General features: G+C 37.0%; 1 protein-coding gene across 1 annotated transcript; it reads right to left on the bottom strand.

Annotated features, from left to right (window-relative positions):
* Nucleotides 1-847: 847 nt before the first annotated feature.
* On the bottom strand, nucleotides 848-22,680 carry PLS1 (plastin 1). The gene is made up of 15 exons (XM_059479159.1): nucleotides 22,571-22,680; nucleotides 20,189-20,352; nucleotides 18,946-19,075; nucleotides 17,297-17,429; nucleotides 16,323-16,404; nucleotides 15,274-15,439; nucleotides 15,036-15,178; nucleotides 13,894-13,989; nucleotides 12,421-12,616; nucleotides 7,714-7,792; nucleotides 6,553-6,667; nucleotides 5,689-5,822; nucleotides 4,681-4,804; nucleotides 2,520-2,644; nucleotides 848-2,064 (listed from the first exon to the last, which is right to left on the bottom strand). Exons 1-15 carry the CDS (start codon nucleotides 22,638-22,640, stop codon nucleotides 1,929-1,931), a joined length of 1,893 nt encoding a protein of 630 aa, XP_059335142.1. The 5' UTR covers nucleotides 22,641-22,680; the 3' UTR covers nucleotides 848-1,928.
* Between the last annotated feature and the right edge of the window lie 338 nt (nucleotides 22,681-23,018).

Below are 23,018 nucleotides of genomic sequence, written 5' to 3' on the forward strand. Positions count from 1 at the left end.
AGGGCAGGGCCGGGCGGGGCTGGTAAGGCAGGGCAGGGCAGGGCCGGGCCGGGCGGCCGCTTCCCGCCGCAGTGCGCAGGCTCCGGGCCCGCCGCCGGGGCAGCGCAGGCGGGCGGAGCGCGGGGTCCGCGGCCCTGAGGCGCCGCCGCCGCTGCTCCCAGCGCGGCCCTGCCCCTCCCCACAGCCGGCAGGGGCCTGTGAGGGAGAGCGCGCTGCAGCAGCTCCTGCGTCTGCCCTTAAATCTGTTTTCTCCCAGCCGGTATAGTAATTACGGCCCTGCTCATCACAGCATCAGAGGGCTGCCCGTGAAAATCTCCTCAAAGCAACTCTGAAGTAATTCTGGACACTTACAGCAATAGTTCATAAAACAGGTAATAGGGGCCTTTATGGAGTAAGGTACCAAGTGTCTGGCAGGTAAATCCAATACATGACGGTTCTATAATTTAATAAGAGATCATTTATTCTTACAGTATAGATACTAACTTGTCTCCATTTGGCCTCTCCTGAATGAGGACTTGGACTGAGTTGTCACCAGAACTCAAATCCTGTACAAAGCTCTGTCATCACCTTGGACTGGGAATAGAAACCAAGTAAATCAAGTCTTGTCCCAACAATGCAAACCAGTAAATAGACAGAGGCTAATGGCTTCAAATCCAAGAACTTAATTCCCTTCAGTCTCCATTATCCCATTATACAATAGAAACTAGATGGATGCATCCCTTAGTATTGCTGTATTGTGTGTAAGACAGTGAAGATGTCAAACTCAGTCCAACTGCTTGCTCATCAGGATTCTCCTGTTCTCACACTTAAGAGTGGTTTCAGGACCTGAGAGAAAGTAGAAGCTTCATACTTTAAAAAGAAGTCTTTAATTTTGATTTAGTTTCCGTATTGTTTGGCTTTTGGTAACAACTTCATTAAATGTACAGCTCCAGCTTGATAAGTGAAAATTTACACGGATGAAAAAGGAGTACAAATAGTTACTTTAAAATTACTAAGACAAAAATACAGATTTCATCTCTTCCAGAGAATGCACCAGTCTTTCTACACCAAACCTCTGCACACATGATACACATTTTAGAAAAATCAAAGGAATGATATATAAGGAAATGCAATACAGTAATGAGAAAATCCATAGTGGACTAGCCAGCTCTTTATTGTTTTCTTAACACAGTATTTTATGAAAAGGTTAAAAAAACCAATAGCTGTTTAGTCCAACCGCATAACTTCGCACATATGCAGACCTAATAATGACAGAACATTTCTGCTTTCTATTGCTGGTTTTTTCATACAACATGGTTTGTAAAAGTTTCTGCTAAGTAACAGAACAAAACTACTACATATATTTGAAGATAATTCCCACAAAAAAAGTTTCATCAGTTTAATCAGTATTCATTAGTTACCAGACATTATCATAGGCCTTTACTTCCTCTAAAGTCAACGACAAGACTCCCACTGGCTCCAACAAGAGTTAAGCTCTCCAAGAATAAGGCAAGGATGATAATTTCTGTGCAGTTTGGAGTCCAATCCAACAGGACTGGAATGCACCTTGAGACTTGTATGACTACATATAACTAACACCCACAAAAATCAAACAGTGTTTCATAATTAGTCCTGAAACAACATATGTAAAACAATGCAGGTTCTCACAGTGCTATGGAAACTAATACAAATGAAGCTTGATTCATATGGGTTTTTCCAAGCAATACAAATCTATGATGTTAATTTGTTAATGAACATGTTCTGAAAATGGTATTAGCCATAAATAATTCATGTGTTATGAAACCGAAGAAAATTAACTAATACAAACACATGATTAAAAGATAATTGATATTTGTGCATACAATTTTTCTCATACTAAGTTTCAGAACTCTGTAAACTGCGAGGCATTCATTGTGCTTAACATGGCAGAAAGTTATTATATGTCTGCATTATTTTATTCTGTTCAGTCCTCTTCCCATCAAACATGCAAACACTGTCATCACCATTTTTGGCTTCACTTCAACCAGATCATCTGGGAGAGCATAAATACGAGCACCAATTTTTCGAGCAACTGAAATGGCATACCTTGGAAAACAAGAGAAAACAAATACTATTATTTTCTGGCTTCTACCAATATGTCAAAATTCACAACAACAAAATCAGATTTTAATGGCAGGATATGCCTGTTTAACAGTACTTAGGCTCTACCAGAAAATGGACATTATGGTGAAGAAAGCATGTACTGGCAGATGTTTTACTACTGGTTATCAAAGCATTTCTTTTGGTCAAAAACAGTATGAATTATGGCAAACTGTTAAGAAACCAATTCCAGTGCAGTGTTGGTAGGTCATATCAGCTGTAAATTTGACTTCCTATTTCAGATGAACTAGAAAAATAAATAATATTAGAATTTATATTCTATTCAAAAAAATAAATTAGTATTATCTTTCTCCTAACAAATCAGTAAATAATGCATTACACTGTGAATTAATGCATTTCCTGCATTTCAGGAAAATATGAAGCATTCATTTAAAACTTACTTGGCATTATTCAATTTGTCTTGGTAAGAAAGGTCTTCTCTCTTGACCATTTCTGGACGAACTGCTTTTGGTGCAATGGCATCTATTAAATCTAGGACAGGTAAGCTAGTGCTAATTGATCTGTCCTAAAAGAAAAAGACTCAGGATTAGTTTAAAGGAATCTGCTTTGATTATTCCATCTTCAAAATGCAAAAACCCTACAGTACATCTTGCATGCATACTCAAAGACAGAAGCCTGTTTTCTTATTTCATAGTGTGAAGGTTCTCCTCACCCTTTATGAATTCTAATTATCTTTTCTACAATCAGTATTATAATGTTCACCGTGCTGGTATCATTATTGCACAAATGGTTTAAATTTATTTCATCAAACTTCCCTCCTTAAGCCCTAAGGAAGGAAGGGAATTATGTCATAAGTTCAAGGGCCAGACTTTCAAGACGACAAAAAAAGATCCTTCCAGGCCCCCATACATATATTTTCCTTGTTTTCTTGCCATGAAACTATTTTCTCCAGTAGTTAATGGCTCACTCTTTCTGTAATATTTCAACTCAGATGGTGTTCTGAGCTAGTGTGAGCAGTCTGTGTTTCACATTTAATACAGAGAGATTCTAAAAAGAGCAATTGCTGTTGGTGCAACCATTCCCTCCCAGCTGTCCGGGCAGAGCAGGAGCTGCCGGTGCCAAAGCAAGCACAGGCAGTGCTGTGGGGCTGCAGTGGCTGAGCACAGCCACGGGGCACAGCTGCCTTTGTCACCAGCTCAGAACCAGGACTGCCAGTTCAGGGGAGTCCCACAGAGCCATCATTAATTATACATCGAAAAATACTAATATAATTCTGCTTCAAGGCATGAAATGCATGCAGTCCCCAAGACCGTGAGACACACCTTTGTTATTTTGACTGTTTGAATAATGGCAGTACTATAGAACTTGGCTTTCTTAGTCCACAGTGAAATATAAGGCACTTCTGCATTCTCTATGGTCTGCTTGCCACAGTGTCCCAAAACCCAAACAGTGAAAGGCAATATTTATGTAAATATTGTAAAAAATTAGCAGTAAAAAAACCAAATACTGAATAGTGTCACTTTACATGAGTACCTTCTTATCTTTGGTCAACCAGCAGTTGAATTATCTTAAAAACACCATTTGAATGGCCTTAAAAACACAACCAATGTACCCTCAAAGACACAGGGATACCAAAGGCAAGATATTGGGACAGGTTCTTGTCATACTTTCAGCTTATTTAATATCACCTTTATAACAATTTATGTAGAAATAAGAGAAGCAACATCTCATAAGAAAATGAAGGCTCAAGTTACCTTCTAAAGTGAAAACTAAATATTCTTACTTAATTTTTTTATTAATAATGCTTATCTAATTAAAATTCATAACATGGTGAACTCTCAAATATTTAACTTGCTAGGCTGTCCTGTTTGAATCACAGACATAACTGTCTGAGGTTATAAAATGAACCTGTACAAGAATGTTACATTTGTGTGCAATTATTAATCAGCCATTTCTAGAGCAAGAGATTCACACGGAATAACACACCTGACACACATACGGCTTCTTTTGTTTTGAACACTGAAATAACGTGGAAGGAAAGGTTCCTTTATCGGTGTGTTCTTTCGTGCTGAACGGAACAGCTCCTGTTCTCCCCGGCCTGCTGCACATCAGCAGCGCCAAGGAGGACACAAGGGGTCGCTGGCTACCCTGGGCTCCCTCTCCCGGCTGTGTCACACGTGAGAAAATCCTTTAACCAGCTCCTAGGAGAAGTGATCATCTGCCCCCCGTATTTCCAAAATCGTTCTTATGGCTTGTGTAAGCATGACAGTGCCTATATCCAAATATTTGGAAAATATACGACATGCCAGGCCCAAAGACTGGTAATTTCAGACAGAAGACCCTTTGAAAGTATAAAGTTATTTTTCATTTCTTTATTTTTGGGCTTTTTGTTTTGTATTTTACTACAGCTACTATAAATTCTTTTATTTTTCAATATATTTGAAAAATACTTTTGAAGATTCAAAGACTGTCAGAAATATTTCCATAAACAATTTTGCTAGTCGATGGCAGAGCTGCTGTTAAAACCAAATCATTAACAGATCAGGTTAAAAATCCCAGGTCCTATTATATGTGGAAAGAAAAGTAAATAAAATTTATTACCTTAAAACTTGTAATTGAAGTTTTCTTATTTGCTTTTGCAAGTGTCTGATTCACCCACTTAATAATAATTTCATCATTTACTTTTTCGCCCTCTCCAAGGTCAGACAGTACATTCAAAGTATACCTTCAACAAAAACAAGAGCCCAAATTAAAATGAGTGCTGGAACTCAACTTTTCTTGCAAAGCTATAGCAAAGGTAAAATATTACTTCATCACAGTAACAATGCTAAGTACTCTTCATAGGGTACACTTACCTTACAAACTATATAGTAATTGAAACCACTTTTTCAGTGGTTACTGAATAAAATAATGAAATAATATCCCAAACCTCATAATATTCATGGTAACATCTTCATGCATTTGTTTTACTCAGTACATCATAATAAATTATACTTTCTAAGTTAAAATGACTCCCTACCATCCTAGTAGGGAAAAAACTAAATCACAGCAGTCTGAGAACAAAAACCACTAAATGTTTTGGGATAGGTCTAAGAAAACTAATTTGAGGAAAACATTTGCAGTAAAACACTCCTTAATCAAATCACTTTATAATAATTTTTCTCACTCAATACAGTAGCAAGATTTTGATTTGATGATACTTATGGTATCTATAGCTGTAATGGCCTACAATTTTTTACCCTTTCAACTTCTACAGTGTATGTATCACCACTGCCTTGGGTTTTAAAATATTTAAATTATTATACTTACAGAAAGACACATGGAATCAACATGAAATAAGGTGAATTCTTTTTACTTGATGCAGGATCTATATTTTAGTCACAGTTTCTAGTTTATAAGAAATTTAATTGGCACTATAAATTGTGGTTTCAATCACTGCAAAGTATGTAAGATTACAAAACACATATACAATTTTATCTTTGAGAACAGGGATATTTAGAGATTTCTCTCTACAATACCAGTTGGGTGACCTGAATACTACCCTTAATTTGCCTTGACACACATGCACAGACACATTTATACACATCCATCATACACTGCCTAACTTACCTTCTCATCAGCTGCCACACCAAAGCCAAAGTCAGAGTTGGATTACCCTCATTTAGATCATGTCCAGCAATACCAACCAGTGAGAACTTGGCTTTTGTCTTCCCAAGTTCTACTGCATAATTGCAATTCTCAATCTAAAAATAAATATTGTGTGCAAATAATGAAAACATATTAATATTTCTGCAATATAGACATATACTCTATGTGCATTTTAAATTACTTTGGCTTACTGTTACCTACAGTGAGATCTGAAGCTAGAAAAGATTTCCAGTCTAGCTACACTGTGATTAAAAAAAATAACAGTTTTTACTATAAATGCAATTATGCAAGATTCCAATGATAATTTTTTCCACATTTGAGAAAATCAAGTTTCCACTAAAGTAGTGAATAAAATATATTTATATCAAAACTATACTTTGAAAGATATTGAAATGTGTTCTTCTTAAACAGGCAGTAATTTTTATCCTCTACATTTTAGGCTTCACAACAACCACAAAACTATGTGAAAGCTTGGATCCTGCAAGTCTTGCCCTAATCCTCTGGGTAGCATATAAAACTGCTCTGGGAGGAAATGCCTCACAGTACAGGAGCATCCAGCAACAACAGCCAGGTCAGGCCTGAAGCTTTCACTTATAAGAGCTAAATTAGGCCATAAATGAAATATTGCTAAAAGGTGCCCACATTTAGAGACTAAGGTGATATGTGCTATTACTGCTATTTATTCTTTGGGATAATAACTGAAAATTAGATTTTCATTTTTTTTCTCCCAGGGCTGTCTCAGTAGCACAGAAGTCTCACCAACACAGCCTGCCAGAAGCAGCATGGGAGCCAGGGGAGCTGGGCTGCCCCCAGAGCATCACCCACCTTTTTCATGTTGCCCCCGAGCAGGGAGTAAGGAGGTTTGTTAACGTGGCTCCAGTCAACCGGAACGCGCGTCATGTCGTACAGTTGGAAGATGATTAAAGCATCAGAAAGGTCACTAAATCAAGAGCAAAACAATGGGTTTCAGCACAAAAGCACAGATTGACAATGAAAGTAAGTACTTGAGACTTCTCACAGTGTAATTAAGTTGCTGAAAAATTTCAGACACGTAAATAAAAACTGGTGTGGTTCTGTAAAGAAACTAGCCTACATTCCATTGCTTGATTCCTGCAAGTATGTACACCAAATTCTGCATTTAATTTCATTAGTATCACAAATCTAACTGAAGCAATCTCAGTCACTGGCCTCAAATAAATAATTACTTTCATAAGGCAGGCATAGACAAAATAGCTGCTAAAAGAGTTTTAATCTATTGATTTTGTTTTAGTTCTCTAAGGACTTTCCCAAATGTTAAATACTCATGCTTTATCTGCAGATGCCTACAGATGAATTTTGCTAAAGAATAATCAAAACCAATTAACTTATCTTGCAAAAGAAGAATAGTAGGAAAAGTATTATTTTCCAATTATATTTTGCATTACTGATAATTCCCATCAACTACTTAATAAATGAAATTCTCCATGTTAAGATCACTTTACAGAGATCAGAAAACTGAAATAATGAAACCAATTAGTAAATATAAATACAAGCAGGGGTTCCTATTTGCTCCCTCAATCTCATCTTTTATTGGCAGAATTTGAATCAATTTCTGGCATAATTTGAAAGTGACCAGAAGCATCTAAAAAGCTTGTTATAAAGCCCTTCATCTGAGGGAATACTACACTGCAGAGCTACTTACAGTCTACTGAAAAAAATAAAAATTATACATCATAAAACACAATTATCTCAACTTTTATAAAAACATAATTCAACATACAAGTGAGTGAGGGAGGGAGATTTAAACCTTCTTATGTTTTCTAGTCTATCTAGATTATGACTAGAATATTTGAGTCAGATACTGCTTAATGTGGTCCTACAGATCAGTTTTGAAGAAGAAACCTAGATATCACTATTCTAGTAGAAATACAACTTCCCCCTCTTCTTTCCTTCTTTCTTCCCCTGTCACCCCTGAGAAGTCAAATAATTCTTTTTAAAAAACCTTACCTGTATAAATGATTAACATATGGGCTCACACCCAGTGAATTCATCCAGTTTCTGAAAGTCCTTTCTTCCTTACTTTCTCCTATGGTGACAAATACAATTCTATATAAGTTATTGGAGAACACACTTTAATAAGCAATGTTTAAATGTTTCTCATATCCCTCACCACCCCCCTCCCACCCCAAAAAGAGTTCACAATTTCCCAAACAATAGTCTATACTACAAGGCAATCCTATCCAATTCAGACCCACTCAGTTCTGGGCACAAGGCAGGGGGACTACATGAAGTAGTATCATTAGACTACATTTATCTGAGTAAATACAATTTGATAAAATACAGAAATAAACTTTTGTTATATTTCACGTAATTAATATATCATGGAGATGATTAAAAATAAGTTCCTGAAACTAAAATGAGCAGAAACTGCATTCAACAGTTTGAGAGAAATAGTATCTTTTTATTAAAAGTCAGTACTAACACACGAGGCACTACAACTCCACTCTGCCCTCACAGAATTTGACAGTATTAATTTGCAAAGGGCCTCCCCAAAGCAACAGATTTCTTTTTTTTTTTTAGTTCTTTGCACTGAAAACATGGAGAGGCAGTGTAGTATTTGTTAACTTTGTGGAGCTATTTATATTGCTGAGGGGGCCAGTTATCCTCACAGCTTTAACCAGCAATTCTACTTACAAGAACTTCAGAAAATTCATTAGGCAGTAAATCCCAACCTTCACTTTCCTGACATAGGTTGCTTTTATTATTGCAATCATGAGTCCTAACCTAACTCGTTCTCTATAAAGTTACAGATTGCAAAAATTCATTAATTTTCTACATATAACACTACCTAAATTTTAACAACATCTCTGTAGACATCTACATGTGAATCAGTGCTGCATAAGCTGTTTTCTCTTGCATCAAAGAGGAGCATTTGAGAAAATATTTAGCCTGAATACGTGAGCTTGGAATAACTTCATAACTTTGTTCCCCTGGGTTGGTAATCCACAGTTCAGAAAACAGTGAAGACACCGAGGAGGGAGAAAGCTCTGGACTTCAGAAATTTCACCTGTAGTTTACAGTTTCTAACAGAGTAAATTTTATTTTTAAAGTTTCAGCCACCTTACCAGGTTCTTTCCTTTCCAATTATTATGAAATAGTTGATATTCATCTTACCAATATGTTTTTCTAAATTATTTTTTTCATATGCAATTCGAATTACTGTTTGTTTCAAATATTTACTTGTAAAAATAACCACAGAGCCACTCATGAAACAGTAGAAACAAAGAAAAATACTATTCTGCAAGATCATCAGAGAGCTTTGTTTCACATATTTCTTGCCACATAAAAATTTAAAAGAACAATCACACTTTATGACAAAGTTATTAAAAATATCAGTTTTTCCATTTAAAAAACAATAATAACTCAAGAATTATATATAATTTAAGTTTATAAAGAATACCTTTGAGATTATAGTATTTTGAAGCAAGTGCCTTGTGGTTTTTTTAATGATTTTATGGTTACTGAGCTTTGAGTTGATTTGCAGTACATAAAATCCTGACTGCAAAGTGCTTTTAGGAACACTTGTCCATTACAAAGACAGTACCAAGGTTATTTAGTGAACTCTTAAGAAACAGCATAGCCACAAAAACAGATTCTCAGCAACTGCACTCAGACTGAGGATTTTAAAATGCTTGCTCAAGATTGTCAGGAGAATCCAAAGCAGCCAAGCAGGAGCAAGAGCATGCAAGCTGGGCAGGACCCTTTTGGAAAGTGGGAGTCCAGGAACTAAACCCAGCATACTATATTTAATATGCCACTCTAAACAAATCCCTTTATCATGCAATACATGAGTGTTCATAAGTTTTCCAGATGGCTGAGAAGTGACCAGTTTTTTTCTCTCTATTCCTTTATTCAAAATATACCTTGTGATCCTATCAGGAGCATATCTTCTGCTGAGTGGTGCAGCAGATAGCCAAAATCATTGGAAAACTGCAGAAAGGGGGCAGAGCTACACAAAAGAGAGAGGAGCAAATTTGGTAGTATCCTTTATATTTATTGCCATCTCTTTTTTGAGATCATTACACTGTGGAACTGAGTGGAGAGTAGCCATAGGGAGGGGATGAAAAATCCAAAGAGCTCCGAATAAACCTAAAATAATCCCTGCAACACAACTGAGCTCAAGATACAGTGGCACTCAAAGTTCAGCCAGCCTGAGTGGGAGTACTTAACCCTCTTGTGGTGACAGCCATGAAGGCTGCCAGTAATCTAAGCAACAGCACAGAACATCTACAGTGGAGGAAAAGTGGGTGGACACAAGTCCCTCCTCTTCCTCCCCCCAAGAGCTCAGCTCTCTTCATGACTTGGACTCCAAATTGCTGCTTTCCCCACAAGCCAGGGCCTCCTTGGATCAGCAGCAAAGGTGGTGCAAGAACTGAGCTCAGGACTGCCCTCTCCATCCCCACACAATATTCAAATGTTCATTTTGCTGTGTCAGTATTCCTGAGAGACACAATCTCATATTTCAGTGCACATCACCAGATGTATTATCAGGGCAGATGTCAGTTTATGCACAGCATTAACTGTCTTAAACTGAATAGGACAGCCACACCATGCTGATGAGGTGGGACAGTCCCTGAAAAGATGGAATTTATGCAGGAAAATGAAAACTTTCAGGAAGCTCTACTCACCCACACATACCTACAGCTCGACATCTCAGTTCATGGCAAGCCCTCACTGGCTAAACCCTCCAAAATACCTGGATGGCATTTGACTTACTGCAACTCTTGCCCTCATTTTATATGCTGTGGGTTTTTTTCCATCTCTTTTACTTATGATGGCATATTAAAACAATAGAAAAATGTAAGAACAATGCAAAAAAAAAAAAAAACAACCAGAAAAGGACAGAGATGATTAAACAATAGGGGGAAAAAAAGAACGAAAAATTGCAGAATAAACACTTTTATGGAGTACAGAAAAGTACTAAATACAGTACCTACATTAGGAGGGGTCAAATCTGCATTTCATGAAGCAAAACAGGAAAGCATTATAAATTATGAGTCAGATTTCAACAGACAATCTATGATGAAACTATAAAGAAATCAATGTCATATTTTATATCACTAGCTTGAGAAAACATCGGTATAAACACAGGACTTAATGGAAAACAAACAATACATTAACAGGAAAAAAAACATTAACAACCTTGTCTTTGGGCTGAAATAACTATTTTGATGGTTTAGATCTACTTGACACCACAGCAATTATTATTTGAGGGCAAAAAGGAGTCATCTACTTTTCTTTGAATAGGTAACATTGGCATGATTATCCATCTCAAAAATATATACTGTAAGTAGTAAGTTAAATTTGGCCAGTATTTATAATTACAAAATCATAGCCTAGCATTCAGTTGATTGTAACTTTTTAAACTGGTTTGGCTGAGACTTTCATCTCCATCTAAAGGTATCAGGAAAGTCCAGAAACCAATTCAACCGGTTTTTCCCATGCCATTGAAAATGCTTCCAAATTTAACCAAGTTTTCGGTATTTCAAATCACACCAGCAATTTTATCTTCAGAGCAGAGAAGGTGAACTGAGCATATTCCACCTCCACCCAGCTCCTGTATGCATTTCCAAGAGCTGACATTTCTAACAAAACTGAAGCAGAGGAAGAGCAGACCTTTCCTTCAGTCATTGTCCTGGCCAGCAGGGACTGCAGTGACTGGGGATATCACAGCTGGAAAGGGAAGACAAGGTCCTGTGCTCTAAGCCTCTATCACAGCTGGCACCCAGCTGAAGCTAGAAGAGCCAGAAGCCTGAAACAGGAATGCTCTGAGGGATACAAGATTTGTGACACAGAGATGCAGCAGCACAGACAAATCATGAGAAAACAGGAGCAAAGGAAGATGGACTCACCTAGATGGAAAGGAAACCTGATAGGAACAGTAAGAGGAAGGCACGAGAAGGCAGTGCAGAGGACTATGTGAACATTGCTGATGATTCTCCCGAGTGCAGCACCCCTGATTCTCACACTCCTTTGAGATCAGTGAACAACTGTGAAATACACTGGCAGGAGCCACTCCATTATCCTAGATTAGCTGGTCCACAGCAAGGGCAACAGCCAAAGATTGCTACCAATTATCCCTTTGTGTCTGGCATTAGGGATCTGAACTGTACAGTTAAAGGCCAAATTCCCTGCTATGACAGGATCTACACAGGCTGCTGATGCAATAGATTTATATAGGCTGCTGATACAGAAGCCTTTTAAAAAAAAATGTTTCCTACTTTAAAAGGCAACAAACATACACACACATATATACAAATGCACAAAAATATGTGAAAAATACTTTTAAAGACTATTACAGTTGCATAATATAGCACTTCAAAGAAAAACCAGAATTTGTATATCAGCTCAAATTTAAATAGCATGGAAAGAAGCATGGAAACTGAAAGGAAAGTAGGAGGACAGTTTTTGCTCCTGCAAATGGATGACAGAAGGTTATTCAGGAATGACCATTTGGTCAGGCTAACACAAGTGAACAATATACACACTACTGGGGTTTTCCACTAAGGCTTAAATTGGCTGTGAGTAAGTAAACACAGGCACCAGCACACAGGGATCCTAAATCACAACCTAGAAGGAATACCTAAGTAGAAATCACTACAAATATTCTAATACTAATATTCTTCTCTTCCATACAGTTAGAAAGTTGAGTACCTTCTAATAAATTGAGATCATAAGATGAATTGTCAGGCTTGTGCAGGGCTGGATATGTGTTAAAGAGATTTGCAACAAAAGCCAAATTGAGTTTAGGGTTGCCTGCAACCACATCAGCTGGAGTTACAAACTGTCTGCAGCCCAATTTATCTGCCTGTTGGAGCATGTATTCAGCCCTCCTCAAGTCATTTTTATCCTAAAAAGAAAAACAAACAAAAGTTAATTTACAGTTAAGTCTAGTACTAGATTTTACTGAATCATCAGCTAGGGAAATCTTTAAATGACCCATGTCAGTTCCTCCCTCATTCTGCCAATGCCTGAGCTAGCTCTTACAGCCCAGGACAATTCCTCTCTGCCTTCTACTGTCCTTCACTTCTGTGGCTGTCAGCACAACATTCCTCACGAATCACAGCAACTGCAGCCAGGAGTGTAGAGATGCTATTTCTATTTCCAGGCTGTTGATTCCCATATTCCTTATCCTCCTACATGTAATAAAGGTTCACCATCACTGCTTTAAAATTATATTCTCAAGTAATTCCAGATGATGCCCACAAAACCACCAGTAAGAGTTTGAATGCTTCCAACTTGCTGTCCTTTTAATATTTTTTTCTCTTAATAATCATAAGTTGGCAACTTATGTTTGTTAGTCTTTATTAGTAATATACTGGTTCATTACAAAAATGTGATCATATGAACTGTAGGAAATTACAGTGGAAAAAATTTACTTCTACTCCTTCTCACTCTCAAAAAACCCGAACAAGAGCAAACAAAGCAAAAAAGGAATTTAAGAGAACTAAAGCATGTAAGAAAACAATCATGCACATGGGTTTCATGCTTATAATGAATAATGAGATTCTACTGTATATTCTGATTAATATATAAGTATCTCAGGCATGCAGTTCAACTTTGGAGCAAATGCACTCCCACAATAATCCTTCCAACAGGCATTATGAAGCCACTTAGACAAGTGCTTCCACATCAATGTAGGCTGGTCTTAAACCCTCTGTCCCTTTACACCTTAAAGCTTGATGGATGCCACACTTTGCTGCTGGTTATTGGAAGAGCTCACATGTTATTTCTAATTGCTGCTTGGTTAGAGGAAGGAACAACCGTTTGTGAAGTCTGTTCTTCCTTGTCTGAATTCCAGAACAGGAGAACTGAGCAGGATGCTCTAATATTCATGTTGGATGACCCAACAATGTACACTATTCCAAATGAAAATCAATATACACTACTCCAAGTGAAACATAGCTCCAAACTTTTGACTGCAGGATGCATTATCCTGTTTCAGCAGCACTGTAGGCTCAAGTTTTTGCTCATTTAAGCTTTAGTAACACTGAGCAATCTGGCTGAGTTTTTGCACACCTTAGGAAACAGAAGAGGATTCAGGGATAACCTGGTAACCAGAATGTTGGATTCATACAAATAGGTCTCAGATAATTCCAGTCTATTTTTACATTTCTGGATACTTACATGAAATCCTGTAAAGTCAATTTTAATAGGCAATTGCTCAGGGTCATCTCCTTTGGGTGCAATCTCATTTAACAAATGGTAGTAGGCTCTTGAATCCTAAAACAGTGTAAAAAAAAAAAAAGCAGCACATTTGTAGCCTTTCCTAGACATTTATTACTGTAATACTCCAATCCAAAAGCCACAGGAGTCAAATATACAGCTCTCTAATTTCAGTGAATATGGATGAAGTCATGCAGCCATTTTACTACCCTGTTTCACATAGAACTTAATCAGCCAGATGACAGAGAAAAGGAATATCTGCTAATCATTGTGGACAACACTAGTTAAATTTACTCTGCTGAATATTATCTAGACTGTTGCAATTAAGATGTTCAGGGCAAATTTATCAGGGGTCACAAAAGGATCAATTTTGCAGTAACAAACTAGAAGAAAAAATAAATCCCTACTAGTTCTATAAGTATTTACTACTACTCTTAAGCACCATATAATTTTTTTTCCATAGTAGCAGTTTTCATATAAAACCCTAGTTACAGTCTGCTTTAATAACAGCCTTCTTGACAGCATTTGAAATGATGTAACTTGCTGAGTGGTGCAGCAGATAGCCAAAAACTATTAAGGTCATGGTTTTGTCCAAGGAAAGGAGGTCTAACCACCTTAAGGCAGTCTTCTTCCTTTGCTTTCAGTTTTTAAAAGTTGCTGTGTTCTCTCCTCAGCAGGGCTACTACAATGCTCTGCCTGCCTTTGCAGAATGACTGAAGAGAGGAGGAACCTTTCAGCCCCTGTGTCACCCAGCTGACACACCAGCAAAGCAGTGACTGGCAGTCATTAGCAGCTAGTAATGCGGTGCAAATTATCCTAAATAACTCTAATAGACACCGAACAACATTAGAACTTCCCTGACTATCAGCCTGTTGGAAACGTTCACTTTGCACTGTGATATGATAATACAGGGGATGAGCAACTAAATAGGATAGAAGAGATCAAAATAATTCTCTTTCAGTGTTGAAAAATGCAGGATAAACCTGCAGTCAGATAAAGCAGATTACTATTGTATCTAAATTCTCCTGATCTGACAATTTTTTTCTATGCACTGTGTGTTTTAATACCACTGTGTTCAATTATGAGAAGAAATAACTACATACCTTGATGTCTTGGCTGAAGTTAGTGATTCTCTGCCACCCTGCATTGGCCAGATGGTAATTCACCCAGCGCAGCAAGAGGTCTTCTGGGGAGAGCTTCATTAACTCATCCAGCTCTTCCCCTTCATTTAGCAAGGCAATAAGAGCTAAAAGCAAGTTTGAAAGAAAGCTGAGATCACTGCTATTGTGGTCTGAGCTAATTCCAAGGGGCTGCCATTGCTATAGCAGGCATTACTCTTACCTTCATTTCTGGAGATCTCAATATCAGCAAAAAGGCCAACTTTAATGATCTGCCACAAGAGTCCCAATACCAAGTGTGGTTTTCCTTCTTGCAAATCTTGTGATCCAATATTGACAACTGTGCAGCCAATGGCAGACGCTGAGTTCAGAGCCAGGTTTAAGTTTTCCTATTTGGAATATCATCATTTAACAAACTTGGGAGATTGTATTTTTTAGTAAAATTGTTCATATTAAACTTTGGAAGAAAAAATGCATTAATTCAATGGCTTTGAATGGAAGACTGCACTCTGGAGGTTTTTGTTAACTACCTTGTATCTTACCAAAATTTTATGAAAACAATGACAGTGTTAATATGGACCCACTTAAAAATTGTGGGCCACCTTCTGCAGCTGGAATTACTGAGGAATACTTTAATAAAAATATTTTTACCCACATAAAGGATTTAGAATATAGTGTGGTTTAACTTGTCATATTTTAACACCACTGCCTAAAATAAAATCTGCCATTTAACTGAGGCTTTTATCAGCAGTTTTTTCTCACTGGGTTAGTAACTTATGGATCTACTTCCCTTTCCAGCCCTGTTTTCTTAAACCCAAACTAAGTTCTTAAAAACTGTTGCTGTCAAACTTTTCCATGACTTCATACACAATTAAAATAGAGCTCCTCATCCTCTGTCAAAGCTACTCTCCAGTACTGAAAGTGCATCATCCTATCACAGAATATGCAGCCATGCAGATACTTTCTACATGGCTGAAATACAACCTGGCCATCCACTCAAAGTCTAAAATTATTTACTTCAGGTACTCAGTAAGGCAAAACAAAAATAGCTAATAGGGAAAGATTTAGAGAAAACAAGAAAAAACTATTTTTTCTGTAAATCATCTAAGAAATAGGAGAATACAGTAGAGTTTTTTAGAAAATATAATCTCATGCTTCAGGATTTTTTTATTAAATATGATTTTTAATTTTTTTTTTCCACCAGAAGAACTGTCATTAAAACAGAAAAATACTTTCTCATTTGTGGCAAGTTACTATTCATGCAGTACTTACAGAAACAGTGAAAGGAGTGAGTTTTTTCTTATTAATAGCCCTTTCATCAATTGTGTCTGGTTGTGAAAAGTTGATCATTTTGCTAAGAAAGAAAAGTCAAGAGTTTATTCAAACTTCCATTTCAGAAAATATATTATTTGGTTATAAACTACCAACACTCAACTAGCTGCACACATTTCTGACAAGATTAAAAAAAAACAAAACAAAAAAAAAGACCATTGTCTAAATCTCCTCTCTCCCATTAAATAACTGCACATTCATTCAGAATGCCTCAGATAATATATTGTATCTTCCTTTTATAATTAACAGATCATATTTATAACAGTCAAAGAAAGCTCCTGAGATGAAAACTGTACACCAAAGTAACTTAAATGGTCTCTACTGAAAAACTGTAGTATAATCAGTGTATTCCTGCACTGCATTTCTGTAGTACCTTGTATCTACGTGGATCTCAGACTAATTCACATCAACACTAACAGCTAATCCCTTGTTACCATGGTGTGTCAGTAAGTACTAGTAATCCACTTTAACTAGAAAGTTACAGCAGACTGAAGTTAAGGGATCTACTATATGCTCTCTGTTTTGCCATGGATTTAAATTCAAATTTCTTTTCCTGATATCCCATGATTTAATGACTATAAGTAGTAACTTTTAAAAATATTTAAAATAGTCAAGTTTTCTAATTATTTGAAGTAATGAATTTATGAACTGTTTAATTATCTCCTTTATAAACAGCCTGCACATATCTGGCATGAATAATTATGGGTCTGAAGAGGAAAAATGCTTCTATAATGTATGCACAGAGTCACATAGAAAACATGCTAAAAATCACATTACTATGGGCAAACAAATGAAATATTTAAGAGTGGGGTCTTGATCTTAACGCCTCTCTAAAGTTTTCCAATTCATGTCACTGTGATCAGCATTTAACCTTTGAGATTAACTTCCTTTCTTTCTCATAGCCTTGGACTCACCAAAGAAGGATGCCATCTGCAAGGGATTTAAACAGACTGGCATCTGATGGGTTCATTGGTAGGAGGTGCTTACAGTCTGGGTCATCTTGTAGAGCTTTATTTATCCAATTAACAAAAGCAACTTTTTCTTCCTCTGAAAAGAAAGACATCATTAAAATAAAAGATGAACATTTCCATGAAGACATACTAGTAACACCATACTTGGGTCATCTGCCACAAAATCCCTTAATTTCACAGAGGTCAGTTATTAAAAAAATCAGATCAATGAGAAAGAACACAAAAAATGGTAAGTACAGATTGACCTTTCTCCCACTGCACCCTCTAAGTATCTGGTGATTTTCTGAAGGATAACATGAATGTCATAGGAACATCTGAGAAAAGGTGTCCTCAAGGCTGACTTCAAATTTGGTTTCTCAGCAATTACAAAGAAGAGGTGAAAACATCTCATCTGAAATATGCAACATCTCACTCCATGCACTGTTTGCTTAAAATGAGTGTTTGATTCAGCCTTCTGCTGGACTTCAGAGACTGGCAGCCTTTTGAGACTGACCTGAAGTGCTGAGCTGTCTTTAGCTTTGAGAAACTTAAGAAGTTTAATATCTCAGTTATTAGAAGCACCTGACTTCTTTCAATGTCAATGGGAAACAATGTGAAATTCTAGAGCACACTTCACCTCATCATAAACGAGATGCTGGGTGAGGCCAGGCCAGGTGAATTGTGCTCTAGTGGGGTTTGTTTCTCTCCACCAAAAATAAAACTAGAGCTAAAGAATCACCTCTGATGCCCTACAGGCATCCTTTGGGATGGAGCATATCCCCTGCTTTAAGGATGTACCAGGTATACCTGGTGCTGGAATCCTACTGGAAGAGAGGGTATTGCCACCTTTGGTTATTTAAAGTAAATCTCTCTCATATACAGAACCTTAACACAATCTGGAATGACACAAATTCCAGACTTAAGTCAATCAAAAAAGTTGCAATATTGCTGATTGCAACATGATCCTAGAAGGTGGCTCACACTCTGGCCAGGAGCTGCAATGCAATTAGGCACAATTACCAACTTAAATTACATGCAGCAGGGAGAGGTAGAAAGAAACAGATCAAATATTAAAAGCAGCTTCTTCAGTGTGAGACAGTCTATGCAAAAGCCATGTATGACTGAACAATTCTGTAATGCAGAGACAGCTGAGGAGGGCAGTCCATCCAGAAAGGATTTGTGGCATTAGAGGGGTTTTAGTTCATGTTAGTTAACACTGTGGAAATGAAAATGAGGATTCATTCATTTTTTTAATCTGAATATAGGAATAAGAGTCCATTACCATACAATGAAGGCAAAAAGTTGACTAGCTTTACTAGAAGTACACCAAAGGGGCTTTTCCTCCCCCACAAGGTGTCAGTGCTTGTTTTCCTCGTTTGTTCTCACACAGATGCCCAACTTGCCTCCAAGTGCAACTAAGAGTGAAACTAAGCAACAACTGAACAGAGCTAATAAACTACCACCCACACTTACTTTGTCTATCTCCATAAGCTTTTGCTGTGTTAATTTGCTTTTATTGCCAACAGTTTCCAGTTAGATTCTGTTTTATCTGTAGTGCAAATTCAAAGAGTCCTCCTCCACGGAAAATTTGCCCATGTTTGACTATTTCTTACCTGAATAAGAGTGCTGTGTTCCCTCACTAGATATTGCTGATGTTCCTCCAATTGCTGTAATACCTTGCTTTTTGTTTATTGATTTTCTGAAAGATTTGCTAACATCTTTGCTTTTCAATTCCTGAATTATCTGAAATATAAAAAATAGACAGCATTTTGTGATTGATTGTACCTTCAAATAACTGTTAAATCATCTAGGTAGTCTAGAGTCAGTAGTTAATCTGTCTGAATTTCTTTGATATTTAAAATGACTTCTTGTCTAAAAAGAAATAACTACTGTTTGGATATCTGTATCTATACTGGATATCTAACATATTATTTCACAGTGAATACCTCTATTAAGCCATGCTATCTAAAAAAATAGACATGCAAAGATCAACACAATTTTTCCATAGATATTTTGGTAAACTGAAGAACACAACTAAAGATACACACAGTTTTGATGATGATGGTATATTTTTTCCACTGATTTCCCCACATGCTTTGCATGTAAAAGGTTATAACATGACAGTTAAACATGCCCTTCCTTTATCAAGCTAATACCATTCTCCACCTGCCTGCAATGTAACCCACACTGAATATATCAGTATGTCCTAGGTTTGCCCAAATACTGCAGAGGTCTCAGACTGACAATGAAGTAAAAGACACAGTTAATACCTGGAAGCAAATACTTGCATGTTTAGAATCTCAGAAAGAATGATCAATCCCTAATTCAACAAGCAACCTTGTGCAATTAGCAGCAGTACTCTAATTTCAAAACAAAACATCATCATCCCCAAGCACCCACAACCAACAGCCTGGTAAGTTCTTGTTTCTTTTAAAATGCACCAGTGAGTGATTCTCATTAGAAAAGCCTAAAGCTTTGAAATCTGCTCAGTGAAAGGGAAAACTTGTACCTCACTCCCAGTAATAAACAACCATTAGTATAGAGATTAAGTATAGTGAAGCACTGCTAAGAGGATTCAGAGGCTGCTATCCAATTGTCTGCTCTTTTGTCAGAGTGAGGGCTGACCCAACAGTTCCTACAGTATGTACTCCTTCCCCTCACCTTGGAGGAAACAGAAAACAAGACTGATTGCAACTACTGTTCTTTCACATGCAACATTAAATAGGAGTGTGAAAGATAAAAATTAGAAAATAACAATATAGGATATTCTAGGTTGTCACAGAAAACTCAAAATAATAGTTGTATATAAAAATAGCACTTAGCACAGTAGAGAAACATCCAAAGGGAAGGCCTTACAGAGACAAATTCTTCAAAGTTGATTTTCCCATCCTTGCTGCTGTCTGTCACCAAAATGATTTTTTCTACAATCTCCCGGACTTTGTAACCAGGCAAGGGCAGACTTGCTTCTTTAAACAGGTCTTGAAGCTCGTAATCACTGACATACCCACTGTTGTCAATATCTGTAGAATGAAAGCACAAGTTGTTATACTCATGCAAACTCATGCATATTCATGTACTAAGCTATGGTAACTGTTAAGAATAAACGAAGCAAAATAAACAGAGTTCTAGGACATGAGTGTTTCTTTCTCTGATATAGATAAGTATGAAGGAATGCTTGTGGATTGGAGGCATAACTATCTAGGACTTGTGCCATCTTGTTGTATGCTTTCTCAGGATTTAGCTTCTGATCCCAGAGCACAGATAGAACAAGATAGCAAATTTGCAAATAGTGAAGTTCAAGATTTTCTTATTTGTTTTTAAGACTCACAACAAAATTATCTATAAACATTCAAGTTAAAGGGACATGAATTAATATATGCTAAGTGTAATATTAAACCATTTGCAATCAGCACAATCAGTAAGCTCAAATCTGATGCATGTTGTGATTACAAGAGCTCTATGAATGATCTATTTGCAAGAATTTTAAGAGAACATCACAATGAATCAGAAACAGAAGCAGATGATGTGGCCACTTCTCTGACTTGTCAAGGTGCTCCCACTTTTGGTTTTTTTTTCATTTACTAGTTAAAAACATCTCTTCATATTGCATTTAGTATCAGAACTCAGTCAATGATACCAGAGTGGATGAATGCCTCCCATTACAGAAGGGCAAGCAGAGAAACATGCTTTCATCTCCAGCCATAATTAATTACTACACAGTAATTTTTTTTGTAATCCATACTACACTATGTAGCTTCTGTACAGCTTCATAAGGCAACCACATTTCACTGCAGGCAAAAGGCCAAAAACGCAGGGCAAAAAAAAAATTGTTGTTTTGATACTATCAAAAGTTCACAAAACAATATACAAACTTGATGTCTGCATATGCACTAATTCATCCAGTGGCTTGCAGACATGTAAGACCACACATAATAACAGGGATGGTCTAACCATCAGAGGACATACTCATGAGCTCGCTCAGATTACCAGCTATTTTATTTCTCTAGGTTCATCTTTCACTGAGGGTAAGTTTCCATGATGACAAGCTGAGAGTTAAATAAATGCCTTCTCTCAGTTTACCAACTTAGTTGCAAGTACTTTATCCATAAAGACATTAGAAATGTGAAAAAAATTAAAACCAATCATGCTTAATTTTTATGTTTTACAGAAAGCATAAGGAAAAAATGCTCTTCAGGGAGTAGGAGCAGTACAGACAATTCTTCAAGCTGAAATAGGAAAAGATGCAGGTAGAGGATGGAGATAAAGAAGAAATACAGATGGTGAAAACCAAACATATAGAAAAGCTGTCAGACAGCACCAGTGAGTCTCTAGCTGTGCTAACATCTCTTAGCAGACTGATACATGTATACAGTGCTCTTCTCCTTGGTCTCTCATCCCAGCACCTGCAGGATATAAACCACTTGAGCTATAGATGTCCTGAGGATTGTTTAACAGCAACTCAAGAATTATCTTCCATGGATGTATCATACTCCCTGTAGAATTTCTACTCTTTGTTTGGTCTCAGCAACATCCTGAGTCAATGGGTTCATTGTTCTGCTATTTATTGTCAAGTTAGTATTTTTAATTTTAATTTCCTGACTCTCTAGTGGGCATCGTGTGATACCTGTATTGGCATATCCTAAGTAATTCCCTCTTCACTTCTTCATACTACTCATGGTCTTCCAAATCTCTAACACACAGCTTCCCAATAGTTTCTTTACCAAGTAAAGACTCCTAATATTTAAGAGTTCTTGCCTAAAATGATCCTGTCCCCCCCATCATGACTGATTACAATCATGGTTGTTTGATTTCCTGAGCTGCACAGTTACACATCACCCCTCAGTAAGTAAGAAATAAAGCAGATATGAACATTCACAACAGCAGTGCAATCTGGGAAAAAAGGGTGAGCTGCTATATAATTTCTTACACTTTCTGTGTGCTCTGATTAATCTCTAAACATCCTCTCAAGCATACAAAACTGTACAGTTATTTATTAACACTGGTGTAACAAAGCTGATCTTATTAACAAAATATCAAAAAATCTTCAAGTTTAGTTCCCTTAAAACATAAAATCGGATTCAATAAATGAAATTATTAGTTCAGCAAAGCATGCAAATAAAGCAAAAACCAAGTGTCAGTAACCTAACATGAAAATATAGAACACCTGAAGCTTATCAAAAGTTTTTCCAAATTAAGGAGTTCAGAAACCTGAATTTTGACTCCTTATTTAAAACATACCTATTTTGCCAAATGCCTCTCGTAGATCTTCAAGCTCTTCACGAGAGATAGTAGTTATGTTGTTCTCCATCTTCAGCCAGCACAAGTGTTGTCCTCAACTGCTAATACCTAATAAAAACAATAAAGAGGTAAGATACCAGGCAGGCTATAATTCCAGACACATAGAAGTTACTGATCTATTCAACACAAGGCACCAGACCTGAATGACACGTCCAGGCCTGACACACTTAAAATGTTACAAACAACACTTTAAAGTACATCAGATACCTACAGAAATTCTTTTCACTGCAAGAGTAAGTGAAAATTCACAACAGCAGCCCCTGTTTACATACATTTGATGGTTTCATTTGCATAGAATAAACACTGGCCAACAACCTTCCTCCACTGCTTAAGTGGTTTTCTAGCATTAAAATCTTCTCATACTTCAAAAAAAAATTTCTGGAAACAT

This window comes from Ammospiza nelsoni, chromosome 10, assembly GCF_027579445.1.
Source record: "Ammospiza nelsoni isolate bAmmNel1 chromosome 10, bAmmNel1.pri, whole genome shotgun sequence".
NCBI lineage: Eukaryota > Metazoa > Chordata > Aves > Passeriformes > Passerellidae > Ammospiza > Ammospiza nelsoni.

What these genes read in the sequence shown, in the direction of transcription:
- PLS1 (XM_059479159.1), bottom strand. Translation starts at nt 22,640, where the DNA reads ATGGAGAACAACATAACTACTATCTCTCGTGAAGAGCTTGAAGATCTA. An exon ending in AGAGGCATTTGGCAAAATAG is followed by an intron (nt 20,353 to 22,570) that starts GTATGTTTTAAA and finishes TTCATTCTACAG; the next exon opens with ATATTGACAACAGTGGGTAT. An exon ending in AACACAGCACTCTTATTCAG is followed by an intron (nt 17,430 to 18,945) that starts GTAAGAAATAGT and finishes CTTTCTTTTCAG; the next exon opens with AGGAAGAAAAAGTTGCTTTT.